Source organism: Mirounga angustirostris, unplaced genomic scaffold, assembly GCF_029215605.1.
Source record: "Mirounga angustirostris isolate CCGP_5_RB_7025 unplaced genomic scaffold, mMirAng1.0.hap1 SCAF_3, whole genome shotgun sequence".
In the NCBI taxonomy this organism is placed as follows: Eukaryota; Metazoa; Chordata; class Mammalia; order Carnivora; family Phocidae; genus Mirounga; species Mirounga angustirostris.
In genome coordinates this window covers 9,081,042-9,094,728 of record NW_026991711.1, presented here as the reverse complement: position 1 = coordinate 9,094,728, position 13,687 = coordinate 9,081,042, and the positions used below count along the sequence as shown (strand labels likewise).

Genomic DNA, 13,687 nt, shown 5'->3' with positions numbered 1-13,687 from the left:
TAGGGAAGTATATGTAGGTGATAGCAAGGAAAAGATCACAACCATCACAGTAGTGGTTGCATGGGAGCAGGTGAGCAGGAGATAATAGGGTGGGAGACAGAGGTTACTTCTAAGGAACCAGCAGCGTTCCATTTCTGACCCTGAGTGGTAAGATCAAAGCAAAATCAGAGCTAGACAGTAAAGTGGTAAAAAAAAAAAAATGTTACTCAGGACCATTGCAATAGGGGAAAGGAGAGCTCAGTATAAAACCAGCTCAATTCCAAATACAGCATGGGCAAGTGGGAATTTACAGCCAAGGAGCAGGGTGGAGGTCATTGGATAGAAAATTACTAAGGAATCATCGTCAGGATTATGGGGGGGAATCTGACCCAACAGGGTTCTTGCTGAGAATACACCAGCATGATCAATCACCTGGGGGATGGGGGAGGACCAGGAACCCAATTAGGTAACAAGAGTGATGGGATATGGAGGATGGGGATTCTTTCTAAACCGACTTAGCAGAGTGCTTGCCCAAATGAAATTTTACTACAAAGTGCAGATGGCCCTTGAAGGTTCAGGAGCTTGAGTGAAGCTTGGTCAAGCAGAATCTGCCAGTAATTATATGGTGTTTTCTTATATTTTTAAGATGCAGATATGTTTTATATTTTTCTTGTATAGGATACGTCCCACAATTTATTCCTTTATTTACTTATTTATTTTTAAAGATTTTATTTATTTGACAGAGAGAGCCACAGCGAGAAAGGAAACACAAGCAGGGGGAGTGGGAGAGGGAGAAGCAGGCTTCCCGTGGAGCAGGGAGCCCAGTGCGGGGCTTGATCCCAGGACTCTGGGATCATGACCCGAGCCTAAGGCAGACACTTAACGACTGAGCCACCCAGGCGCCCCACATCCCACAATTTAAAAAATTTGCAATAGATTATTTAACCAGTGGTTAGATGGAAGGGAAAACTATTGAGTAAAGGAATTTGTAGGACATTATATTATGGTTTCAGTGTTAGGCTTTCTAGCTCCTTTTTAATTCTCTTAATCCATTTCAAAGTGATTTTCAATATCCACCCATTTGATATTGAGTCTTTCTAGTTGCAGGCACCCTATTGGGTTACATGGGAGATCATGGTCTCTGCAGTCAAGTTGCTTCAAATCTGGCGATGATGAGATCACTACCACACCATGGGGTAATGACAGCCATACAAGTATGCAGATGGGGAGATTCGGAAGAGGGATTCCTGAGATGTGCACTGGAGGGTATCCAAGCCAGGAGAAGACAGTCCTGGCATTCTAGACCAAGAGAACAAATAACCAAGGAAGGTAAGAAGCAAGGCCCCTACAGAACGGTAAGTTGGGGCTGATGTTGTTGGACCTCAGGGTACATGTTAGGAGGTGGTGAGAAACTGGATTACAGATGCAGGCAGAGGCCAGTTATGAAAGGTGTTGTAAGGTATAGGAGTTAGAATTATGTTTGGCCATGAGGCTGAATATCCAAAATCACAGTGGCATAAAGACCGCAGTTCACAGCTTTGTCATTTAAGCCTTGTGTCTGGGTGGGGAGTGGCTGCCACGACGCTCCACACCAAGGCCAGGGCCCAGACCCGCTCTTCGCGCCACTCCATGGCCCAAACACAGCTAATAATCAGCACAACACAGGCCTTTAAAATAAAATTGGTTTTATTATAAAATTTTAAAACCGTGCTTTAAAGGATCATCATGGGAATACTGCATCGTAAGAAACGTATGTTCATAATCCGGACAGTCACACAGTGGATTTTATACTGTCCATGGAATTAATATTTAAAAAACATTCTTCTTTTCAGTTAAGAGTCTTCAGAGCACCATTATTTGAAGGGAAGGTATTTTGCATATCAGAGTTCATCTTTGGTCTGCAATTAAGAAGCAAAATATTTAGTGCCATCAAGAAGTCTCAGATGAGTCAAGAAAACTTCCGTTAGTCTATTAATTATTTTCCCCTAAAGATGGGAGGAGGAAAAAAGGCAAGTTGGTGCTGGAGGCTTGTAGGGCCTAGGACTATGCTTGGAATCACCCCTGGAGAAAGTTACATTGGGGTTTATGGGATTACTGATGGCCAACACAAACATCTAAGCGTCTGCATTCCCGTAAAGAGTCTGGGCTGTGAATCATGTCAGTGAAGGGCTAGAGCAGACAATGAGAAGGAAATCAACAAAGCCCTTCAGTGCACCAGTCAGGGGAAGATACTGATTTGGCACTCCTCAAAATCACTTAGACAAAGAGGAAAAATAAAAAAAAGGGTGGGGGGGGGACTGGAGAAAAGAGCTGCCCAGTTTCATCTGGAGCCAACAAGTGTTATGTTACCAAATCACAAATCTCATGAGGGTACATTTCAAGTCTGGCGATTTTTCTCAAAGATTTAAGCATCTAAGCGTCTAACATCTAAGCGTCTGCATTCCCGTAAAGAGTCTGGGCTGTGAATCATGTCTTATGACCCCAAGATCGAGTCGCAGGCTCTACGGACTAAGCCAGCCAGGTGCCCCCGATTCTGGCAATTTTTCTTTGCTCAATGCCTTTAATTCATTTTATGAACTTCCAGCACTGACAGGGGTTAATACTGATCAATTACCACTTCTTGGGGGTTAGTTACTTAGTGGCAAGTGGGTACTCCCAAAGAACAAAATAAAAACAAAATAACCAAAACTCTGATTTGTAGCACCTGCTGTTGTCATGGTGATTCTCCCACCAGGTGGATTCCAAGCTACCCGAAATTAATGAATGTGCAAAATTCCTGAATATGTCACAATCAGCGAGCTCCTATCAACTGGTTCCATCACACCACTGGGGATAGTGATCACTTTATTCCTTTTAAATCTCCTTGTGAGACAGGCATGATAATTGCCAAATCTGCCTTCTCATCTTTGGTCACAATACCGCAGTTTTCAGTTTGTCCATTTAGAGACATGAGGATATTGCTTAGAATAATATCAAGCCTGTATATTATATATGTATATGTATATATATGTAATATATATGTATATGTAGATATATACATGTGATATATACTACAATTTTTATACAATATATGTTCATTCAAACAAAAAACAAGTACAATCAAAACAACCTTCCCCTGCCACACCATGTCTTTATACACAACCAGACACACAATCTGATGATGGAGACTAGTTTTTGGTCTTAGCTTTTCTATAATCTAGCTAGATGATTCTAAGCTAAATTCTTCTTCAAGCTCAGTTTTTTAACCGTAAAATGAAGGCATTACTGGGTGACCCCTAAGGTCATTTTTAGCCTTACAAGTCTATGTGAATCTGCCTTTTATAAATGAAATCAGTTTGCGCTGGTGTCAACAGAGATTGCTTCTTAAATGAATAATCTGATAACATGAATAATCATGGTTATATATTTTTTTCATCTCTAAATTGAGGTACTGAACTTTGCCGAACCTATCTCACATGATCCATGTGAAAATACTTTTCAAACTGTAAACATCTATTCAAATGCCACGTGATTTGAATTCTCACGTTAAAAAAAGGCTTTCGGGGGGGGCGGGGAGGGTGGGTTCCTGTGTCTTCTCTCTTATCTGCATGTCAGCGACCTTTCTTCAGCCTGGTTGTCCATGGCATCCGCCTGTCTGGTGGACTGAACTGCATGGAGGCCCCTGGAGGAGCTCAAATTCTTGCTGTCTGACTCAATGACTAAAGGAACGAATGAGGACTTGGAACAACACTAGTTCTTACTCTGACATTGGCCAGTTCTGGTTACCTTTTTCCTATGGCACGTGCAAGGAAAGAGGTCATCCTCAGCCTGTGGTTCTACCCTCTTCATGCCCTCTCGGATTTGGGGCTCACTCACTTGCAGACTGGCATATTCCTGTGTAAGCAACAATTCAAAAGCTTTCCTTAGGTAACTTAAAGTACATTCACCAAATTAGATACAGTACACTGTAATTTGCTAGAATATGGTCCTTTTAACTCATATGTGACAAGTTGTGATAAGCAAAATTCTTCATACTCCCCTTAAACACCCAACACCAGAGCTTCTGAGAGGGGGCTGTCCTTTGGACACTGGCTGCCTATTGCTAATGGACCTCTTCTTATTTTCTCCTTTATATATACGACTTGTAGGGTTTGGGTTTTACTACTGTCTGCCTTGAAGTGAAAATAACTGTGCACACGATCTCCCCTAGACTGGGAATTTGAGAATAGAGAGTATTCCCACCATGGCCTGCACAGCCTCAGACACCACCTTCGTCTATAATGTGCTTGCTCTGGGCTAGGTGGTGATGCTCTAGTAAATGCAATCTGAATGAATGAACACAACCCCATGGATCCTTAGGAATTTGGACAGTGAATCCCCTGATCTTCAGTTTACACACTTCACCCTCTCCATCCCTTCACCATCCCCCAGGAAGGTGAAAAAGGGGGAGGGGCCAGTGCAGACCAGAAAACAGACTGACTTTGTTCTATAGCACAGTCTAAGATTTGGGGCTCAATACGTGCAATTCTGAGATTAAGACAAAAATCTTAATTTAGATCTAGTAGTATTATTAGCAAATTACTTGTTTACTAGCCTTTTAAATCATCAGACATACATTGATTATAATCCCTAAATGCTTAGGTCCATGAAAACACTTTCCAAGAGACATCATAGCTCATATGGGATCAGCATTATAGGTCTGAAGACACTGTGCGCTGTTTATCGACAAAGAACTGGTAAGGCAGCAGCAAGATTGTACAAAGATAAGATACAGATCCACGTACAGTAACTTTGCAGGATCAGAGGCCAATTTCCTAACCACACACACAGAGTGTGAACATAAATACTTTTCCCATTATGTTGTAGCATTCTCCTCTAGCTAATCTTTGGTTTTGTACTATTTTCATTACTATTTGATGTTGGTCCCTGTTTTTTGCCCACATAAGTATGTGTGTGTGTGTATATATATATATATATATATATTATATTAATATACTTTATTATATTATAATATGTTATAATTATATTAATATACTTTGTATTATATTATATTAATATACTTTTATATTATATTAATATACTTATATTATATTAATATACTTTAAGAAATTATTAAGTGAAATATTATTTGCTGTTAACATATCCAATTACAAATTGTATGTCTGTTCTCTTAGAAAATACTGACCTGGAAAAGTTTAAAATAGTAACAGAATATGTCATCACCCATGAGATTATTTCTTGCAAATTCCTGTCCTGCTTTTGCTATCTTCTTTGCCTATAGGAACAATGACAACAGAAGCCTTTAATGAGACATATTTTTTTCCATGCAGACAGACACAAACTGATCTTCAGAGTCCACATATAATGGGACAATGGCAGGAGGAATTTCTTTGAGGGTAGTCTTATGTGGTAAAGGGCATGTTTAAGAGGGTATGCTCAGATTAAAGGGAGGTTTTTTAAAGATTTTATTTGTTTATTTGATGGAGAGAGATATAGCAAGAGAGGGAACACAGCAGGGGGAGTGGGAGAGGGAGAAGCAGGCTTCCCGCAGAGCAGGGAGCCCGATGCGGGGCTCGATCCCAGGACCCCGGGATCATGACCTGAGCTTAACGACTGAGCCACCCAGGAGCCCAAAGGGAGGTTTTTTTAGACTTGAAGTTTGAGGAATCATACTGGACCTTTCAGAATTAAGCCTCTCTTGCAGAGAGAGGGCACACATTTAATGGAGTGACAATGACATTGTAAAGTAAATTCAAGACAAAGCTTAACGCACTGCCGTAACAGTTCTCAGCAGTTCGTCTTCAGTTTACTTGGTGCAGTCCGCCTTTTAATCTAGAGCAGTGAGTTTTCCTTCCTGCCAGTCTGGCCGTCTTAATTTTCACATTGCTAGCAGAGGTGACGCAGTGCTTGGGGCTCCGGTCAACCTGACCAAAAGACAAGGCATCCTCAAGGGCAACATTTTGCTTTTGGTTTCAAGTGCAGAGTGGACAGTGAATCCAAGCCTGGACGCCTGTGTTCACCCCGAGGGGGGCTGATGTGTTGCCATGGGGAGGTGGCGTTCCATTTACAGTAAGGGTCTAAATCTGAGCACCCTGAATGCTTTTCAGGGACAAGACATTTAAAATGAACCCCTGCTACTGGGGTAGAAGAGACTGACCTTACCTCTTCATCATGATCTTTTGCCCACTTGAGTTTTTCTAGGAGATCACTCAGGTTGCTTTTGACAGGAATGTAATGTTTCCAGGGCTGCAGCTCGTTGTAAAAGTGTTCATAGTAGATGGAGTCCTGCTTTAGCACAACACTGTCACCGACTAGGAGATATGGCAGGCGATACGCGGCGACAGTGCCATCGATGTTTATTTGATACTTATGCTGCAAGACAGTGGTAAAATAAAAGCCGTCATTAAATTGCCTTTCTCCACTCTTTTTTTTTTTTTTTTTAAAGATTTTATTTATTTATTTGAGACAGAGAGAATGAGAGACAGAGAGCATGAGAGGGAGGAGGGTCAGAGGGAGAAGCAGACTCCCCGCCGAGCAGGGAGCCCGATGCGGGACTCGATCCCGGGACTCCAGGATCATGACCTGAGCCGAAGGCAGTCGCCCAACCAACTGAGCCACCCAGGCGCCCCGCCTTTCTCCACTCTTGATTCTCCTCCTCTTTCCACGCTTGAAGCCTCAACATTGTCAGGTGCAAACTGGCCAGATTTTGCCCTCTGCCTCTGCCATGGAGTAAATGCTATTATAGAACACCTGACCTAGAGCTAAAGGCTTATGGCAGTGCCCTCCTGAATTTCACAAAGGGGCCACGAGTCCGACGCTAAAGCAGACAATAAAATAATAAGACTGCTGTCTTAAGAAAGATAGATTTATCGTGACTCTGTATTCCCTCTACTGCTTTCCTGATCACATGTGAGCACCTAAGGGGATGGCAGCCTACAGATGGCTACACGCAAGTTTTGAGGAAATTAGCAAGCTCTGGGGCAAGGGCATCTCTGAATAAAAATATTCAGAGCTGTGGTAACCAATCAGTCTTTAGTTGTAGCAAATTCAACAGGTAGGAATAAAGCAAAGGCATGACAGAACACCCTCTGATGAGGGGTGGCTGATAACAGCTCTCTTTGGTTTTATAACCATTTCTTTCAGAAGTCTTTGTGATATGCAGACGGAGGCAACACTGACAACTCAACTTACGGCATTGTGTAGGTCTACCTGCTTCCCATCAAAAGAAAACCTGGCTATCTACAGCACAGATAGAGTTTGCTAATCACTTGCCTTCCCACATACAGAGGACAGGTGACTACCTTTTGTCCACCATTCCTTCCATGACGTGGGTCTTTAGAAACCACTTAGTGGTTTGGAGAACAGGGCAGTGTCCCACTGCCTAGAAGAAAGAGTGAGAAAAAGGATCCCTCCCCAGGAAACATGAGCAATCCAGGTTTTAGATACAGAAAGCCCTCCCTAATTCCCAGAATTCCCAGGCAATCATTTGGTTGGGTTTCAAGACATTTTCCCATCAGAAAGTCTGATAAGAGACACCTGGTTTATATCTTCTTTAGTCTGTTGCGATGCTCTGGGAGAAGTATTTGTAAAATCACATACATACATTTAATAATAAGAAAGGATTTGGAGCTGAAATGTGCTTACCTTGAGGGCCAGCTGGGGAAAAAAAATTCTAGCTCTACCCAGGCCCCAAGCTCCCTTGATGCATATTTAAGGTCAGGTCTGGGTACTTTGTACAACCCACATTGCCACAGTGGTCCCTGGGGCCTCATGCCTTGATGTTCACCTCTCTCACCCCCTATCGTTTATAGGCCTCGGTTTCCCTCCCCCAAATGAAGACATTTGGAAAAACAAAAAGGATTGGAAACAACTGAGGTCATACCTTGAAGAAATCGAAAAATGAAATGTGTTTCACAATAGGACCATATAGGCTTTCATCGTGTTTAAAGAAGAAGAAGTTGGTGAAGGCAGCGTCTATGAGTTCCGGGTGTTTCCTGCTGAGCTTAACCAGCTCTAGCCTCTCTTTGCGGCTGTCTCGCCCTCTCCACATGGCGGTGGAGTTCTTGCTTTCCCAGGGAGGACCCGTGTTAGCTTGCACAGACATCATGTCCAGACTTACTCTGGAAGACAGAAAGGGCCACAGATTTTCCTCCCCAACCATCACAGCGCAAAGGTGGCTGAACGCAACAAGGAAAGAAAACCAAGGCTCTGGGTCATCTTGGACCCGTCTCTCACCGGCCCATGGTTTCTAGAACAGAGTCAGTCAAGTCGTAGGTAGGCATCACGATATCCTTGGAATCCGTGGAGCCACACCAGGAAAAGATCGGATGGATGTGTGAGCTGGATTTCTTTTTTTCCAAAGGCCAGTCTCCCAAGTTAACAAAAAACTCCACATCTGGCATCTTCACCTGGAAAAGGAGGGTAAAGAGCTTATCTACATTAGTGGCAGTGGCTAATCCCTTCTATGGATCAATGTGTGGGGAAAGGCAGCCTCGTGCATGCAGTCTTTCCACCCCTGCTTGGCCACGTAAGAACAGGTGTCAGGTCTGGAACACTTCTTTACCAAGAGATAGAGCCCTCGCAGTCTGGGCGGGGGCTCACCTCCTTGTGAGCGAATGTACTTCTTGTTCTGCTTAAGCACAGGTGTCCACGGCCCTCAGGCTGCCCGGCTTGCCGTATTCCAGACTCCACAGGGAGGGATCAGGGAGCTTCCACTGCAGCAAGAAGTGAGGTGCTTGCAGCGACAGTGTGCAGTGGGGGGGGGTGGTGGTGGTATGCGGGCGGGGGTGGTGGTGGGCAGATCTGCAGGCCCAGGGTAGGGCCACACAGCAAGGCACTGGATCTTGTTCCCTGTCCTCTGTTACAAGTAAGCGCTACAGCCCTTGAGGCTGGTATGCATGCTGTTTTCAGCAACCTCGAATCCCTCACAGGTTTCTTCCTTGGGTGGCATTTACCTGCCTTTTCACTTTGGCCGGATTCACGTAATATCCTATCCTGCAGCACAGCCAGACCACCCAGTGGTGACAAGAAAATTAGGAATTAGAAATTCTGGAAACAGGGGCGCCTGGGTGGCTCAGTCGTTAAGCGTCTGCCTTCGGCTCAGGTCATGATCTCGGGGTCCTGGGATCGAGCCCCGCATCGGGCTCCCTTATCCGCGGGAAGCCTGCTTCTCCCTCTCCTACTGCCCCTGCTTGTGTTCCCTCTCTCGCTGTGTCTCTGTCAAATAAATAAATCTTAAAAAAAAAAAAGAAATTCTGGAAACACAAGAAAATTTAGAAATTGTACCAAATGAAAGACCAACTTTACAAGCTTCAGGTGACGATAATTACCCCAATTTGAATAGTGGGTAATTTTTTAGAATACTGTCATATATATAAGCGTACTAGATATCCTTTCTGTGACGTGCAAATTGGCCAATAGACTGGCTTCCAAAAGAGATGAAATGGCAAAGATAATCTCAGTTCTATTGCTGCCAAGAGACTCTAGCATGATCAGAAAGAGAAAGGGAATTACTGCAAAACAATTACAGCTCAAAGCACTGGGACTCTAACCCTAGTTCCTGGTTAATGAGCCAGATGTGCCCATTTAAGAAATATACCCCCCACCGCAGATGGGGGGGGGACCAGAATCTGAACTCTGGAAGCCCAACACCAAAGCCAGCTCTAAGGATTTCCAAACTAGACCACCTCTACTGACGAGTGGTACAAACGTGTTCAAAGAACCTGTTTGGTTTTTCTTTTTTTTTTTTAATCAAGCCACAGGTAAATGTTTGGGGTTTTTGGTCAGTCTGAAAAGTATCTTGAGAAACTGGAGTCCTGAAGAACAGTCTTATCTTTCCACAGATTGACACAGATGAGCAAGGAAAACTTGCCAGCACCCTGAAGTCTTAGCTGAAAGAGACAGAATACAGATACTTTGTAGCTGCCTATGTTCAGAATAAACTCACTTTAAGTGCTCTGCAAGCTTGATAGGGTACTGTGATTTTCCATGAGTAATTCAATCAAGATATAGACACAGATTATCCAATAAATTGTTATTAAGCAACTGGTAACAATGTGGGTAGTTTTTCCTATCAGCCAGTTTACTATCACTGTGAGGTTCTCTACTAGAACCTCGCGAAAAGCTCTTTATACCAAGAAATGGGATTCAGCATACAGTAAGCCTTCTCTGGGCTCAAAGTAGGTTTAGTACTAAAACAATTTTATTCTAAGACATTTTCCCTTATAAGGTATTGCTGTGGGTTGAATTCTGTCCCCCCCAAAGATAGGCTGAAGTCCAAAACCTCATACCTCAGAATGTGACCTTATTTGGAACTAGGGTTGTTGCAGATACAATTAATTAGTTAAGCTGAGGTCCTACTGGAGTAGGGCGGGCCCTGATCCAATATGACTAGTGTCCTTACCAGAAGAGAAGAGAGAGACACACGGGGGAAGCGGATGGTAAGGGGCAGAAGCTGCAGTGAGGTGGCTGTAAGCCAAGGAGCCCCAAGATGGCCAGCCGGGCACCAGAAGCAGGGAGAGGAAGAAAGGGTTCTCCCCTACAGCTCTCGGGGGGGGGGGGGGGGGCGGAGGCCTGCTGACGCCTTGCTCTCAGACTTGTAGCCTCCAGAACTACGAGAGAACAAACATTTCTGCTGTTTTATGCCACCAAGTTTGCAGTACTTTGTGACAGCAACCCTAGGAAATTCATATAGGTACCCTATGTGACATAAAGCTTCAGAACAGTATTATAATAAGGTTCCAGAATAGAACACCACTGATGCTGTTATTTTTTTTAAAAAAATTATATAGTAAAACCTGGGCTGAAACTGTCTATTATACCTAAGAGAAAAGAAATACTTACTTTTCTAGTCAAAGAAAGTAGTATGGCATCCATGAAAATTCGAAAACCTACATGTTCACCATGAGTCTTGATATAAACCTACAAGAGAATTGAACATTTATTAAGTTAACCCAGAAATGGTTTATTTTCCGTCACCCTTATTTCCATTTTGTTTATTATGTTAATCTAAAAGTATTGGCAGATTTCATTGAGGTAAAGCTTATCACAATGATCCTCAGAATGATTTTTTTTTTTTTTTAAGATTTTATTTTTAAGTAATCCCCACACCCAACTTGGGGCTTGAGCCTACACCCTGAGATCAAGAGTCGCAGGCTGCACCGACTGAGCCAGCCAAGCATTCCACAGAATGATTTTTAATAAAACTCTGTAGCTACTTAGAGCCAAATGGACAGAACAAATAAAAAAATCACTACGGCAAACAAGCAAACCTTAATCACAAATCGTACCTTGTTATCCTTCAAGGTATAATGACATAAGCTTTGTCTTTGTCCAAATCTTTTTGGGATTTCTTCTGCAATCTTTTCTGGATCAACAGCAGGGAAATGTGCCAGATCTCTCTGAATCTGAGTAATGGTTTCCGGGCAGTTCATCTCCTGTGACCAGGCTGCACTATCTTCCAAAGGACAGTCACAGTTTTCATGGTAAACTGGCCCTAATTACACACAAGTAACAAAATATCACAGTAATAATTTCACTCAGCATTCAAAACAGCTAAGAAATATCCATTATGTGGCTTCATAAATCCTGTTGTTTTAAAATTATGTTACAAATTACCTTTTAAAATATATGGAGATTTGGCAACATGTTGACCTTGGAATTTAACTTCTATCTTCAGATTTTTGTAGCTTGCATACATTCTGTACCTTACTATGAAGGACCCATCCTTTCGGTCTAAAACCTGGACTCCAACTCTAGTGAACTGCTCTTCTGGTGCTGAGATTTTAATTTGGAACACCTTTTCACCTGGAGAAGATGTGAACCTGTCATGGGAAGAACAGCAAGATATAAAGATTATTTCAAGGCACAAATGCACAAAGATTATGCTCTCGTCTGTTAGCCTTACTGTTTTCCTCCATACTCTCTCCCTAACATATATGCTTACTGCTTCTCTCACATGCTTGTAGTATCAGAATGAATGTGATGGATCAGAGATTTAAAAAAAAAAAGCAGAGGAAGACAAATGTCCACAATAACATAAACATTTCATTAGAAAATTACAAGGGAATATATAAAGACTACATATTTATGTAAACATAGAACCCACTTACGCATTCTATATATAAAAATATTCTTATCAATCTATGCACCTGGTAATTTGCCTCTAAAGATAATGACCTTTTGAAAAATCTCTCTCAATGATTCTTTAAAAGAGCAGTATTATAAATCATGTTCAGCCATGGGCAAAAGCCAGTAGGTTGTGTATCATCTAAGTGACACTGTATAAAGTTTTGTTTTTTTTTTTTAATGTGAGTGCTCTTGCTATGAAGATTTTTAAGATGGTATTTAGTTCCCCAATTGTTATAGCCAAGTGACAAAACTGATAACTTTTTTCTCCCTCTGCTTTGGAAAACGTCTAGATAGTTTTTCTTAAAATACCCAAGTTTTTTTTTCCTACAAAATAGACACAGTCAGCATCCACCAATAAAAAAAAGACAATCATTTCGAGAGTATGTGAATTCTAAAACTAAGCTTTGAGTTATCAATTTAATTGCTGGAATTCAGTGGAATGAAATAATGTTCCTTACAAACACATAGATTCACACTTTGATATTTTCTGTATCAAATTCTGTATCAGATACTTTCTGATAAGTTTCTGTAACTTTAAAGTTTCAAAGAGTGCTTCATTTTTCTTTCTGAGTTTCAAAACCTGCTTACCTGCAGACGTCTCCCTGAAAACAGAGGGCAGCACCAGAGAAAGATGAACCAACCAAGTTTTTAACAACTGGGTTTACATTCCTTACAACAGCTTATGCCAAAGTAGGTGGAAAAGGTACTTCTAGCAAAGTCCAGGGGCTTTGTGTCTCCAGTCCTGTGTGAGTTCCTATCAAAACAGCCAGGAGAAGAGCTAATCCGGAATTATTTCTAAAGCTACAGAGAATAAAATTGATTGGGACGGGGAAGACTGTTACAACCAGATGTGGATAGCATCCAGATATCCTGGAATTTAGACTGCTGTGGAAAAACGGGATCTTGGGCGGGAGAAACAGTACATTTTAACTGCATTCCAAAAGAGTTAGGGAGCCGGTTCTCGACTTACTTATTTCCTGATGTATCCACCGCCTGAATGTAGAAATAGCGTGCGGGAAGGACGACGGCTGCCTTCAGCCCGGGTCCCCATACTTCGCTCTTCTCTGGACTCAGTCGCCTCTCTCTGCCGGTCTCGGCGAGTGCTGGCACTGTCCCCCCAAAGAAGCAGTAAAGCAGCAAAATGCTAAACATTTACGAGACCGACTCTCAAATGATCCACGGATGAATGAAGTGTAAGAGGTGATCGGGACCAGCCGCGCCTCGGGCAGGGGCACGTTGGCGATCACAGCAGCAAACACGACTCCAAAAGGTGCCCCTTGCTGTGCAGGGCAGGCGCGCGGGTCTCCACTTTCCCCGGGAAAATCACAGGCGGAGCGCTGGCTTGTCCAGCTGACGGATGCCAGTCGTTTTGCTCAGACGAGCAGGAACCACGCTAGTCCTCTTTCTTGGGACAAAGATAAACTTGCGTTGCTCCTGCAACTGGAGCATCGTTGGGGGCGAATCGCTCTCAGGTTCCAGCCCAAGGTGCAGGGCGAGGGGATTGGCCTGCGTGTCGGCTGGGCTGAGTAAGGCCTTCTCCAAGTGGATGGCTCAGTGGCGTCCGTGCTCAGAGGCTTCCTGGGACTTGTAGTTCGCGACA

The 13,687-nt window shown here is 43.0% G+C and overlaps 1 protein-coding gene across 1 annotated transcript; it reads right to left on the bottom strand.

Annotated features, from left to right (window-relative positions):
* Window positions 1-1,647: 1,647 nt before the first annotated feature.
* POGLUT2 (protein O-glucosyltransferase 2) lies at window positions 1,648-13,609 on the bottom strand. Its single transcript, XM_045869687.3, has 10 exons — window positions 13,058-13,609; window positions 11,575-11,780; window positions 11,247-11,452; window positions 10,801-10,878; window positions 8,194-8,366; window positions 7,841-8,078; window positions 6,121-6,330; window positions 5,144-5,233; window positions 3,745-3,852; window positions 1,648-1,877 (listed from the first exon to the last, which is right to left on the bottom strand). The coding sequence occupies exons 1-10, from the start codon at window positions 13,237-13,239 to the stop codon at window positions 1,860-1,862; spliced, it is 1,509 nt and encodes a 502-aa protein (XP_045725643.1). The 5' UTR covers window positions 13,240-13,609; the 3' UTR covers window positions 1,648-1,859.
* Between the last annotated feature and the right edge of the window lie 78 nt (window positions 13,610-13,687).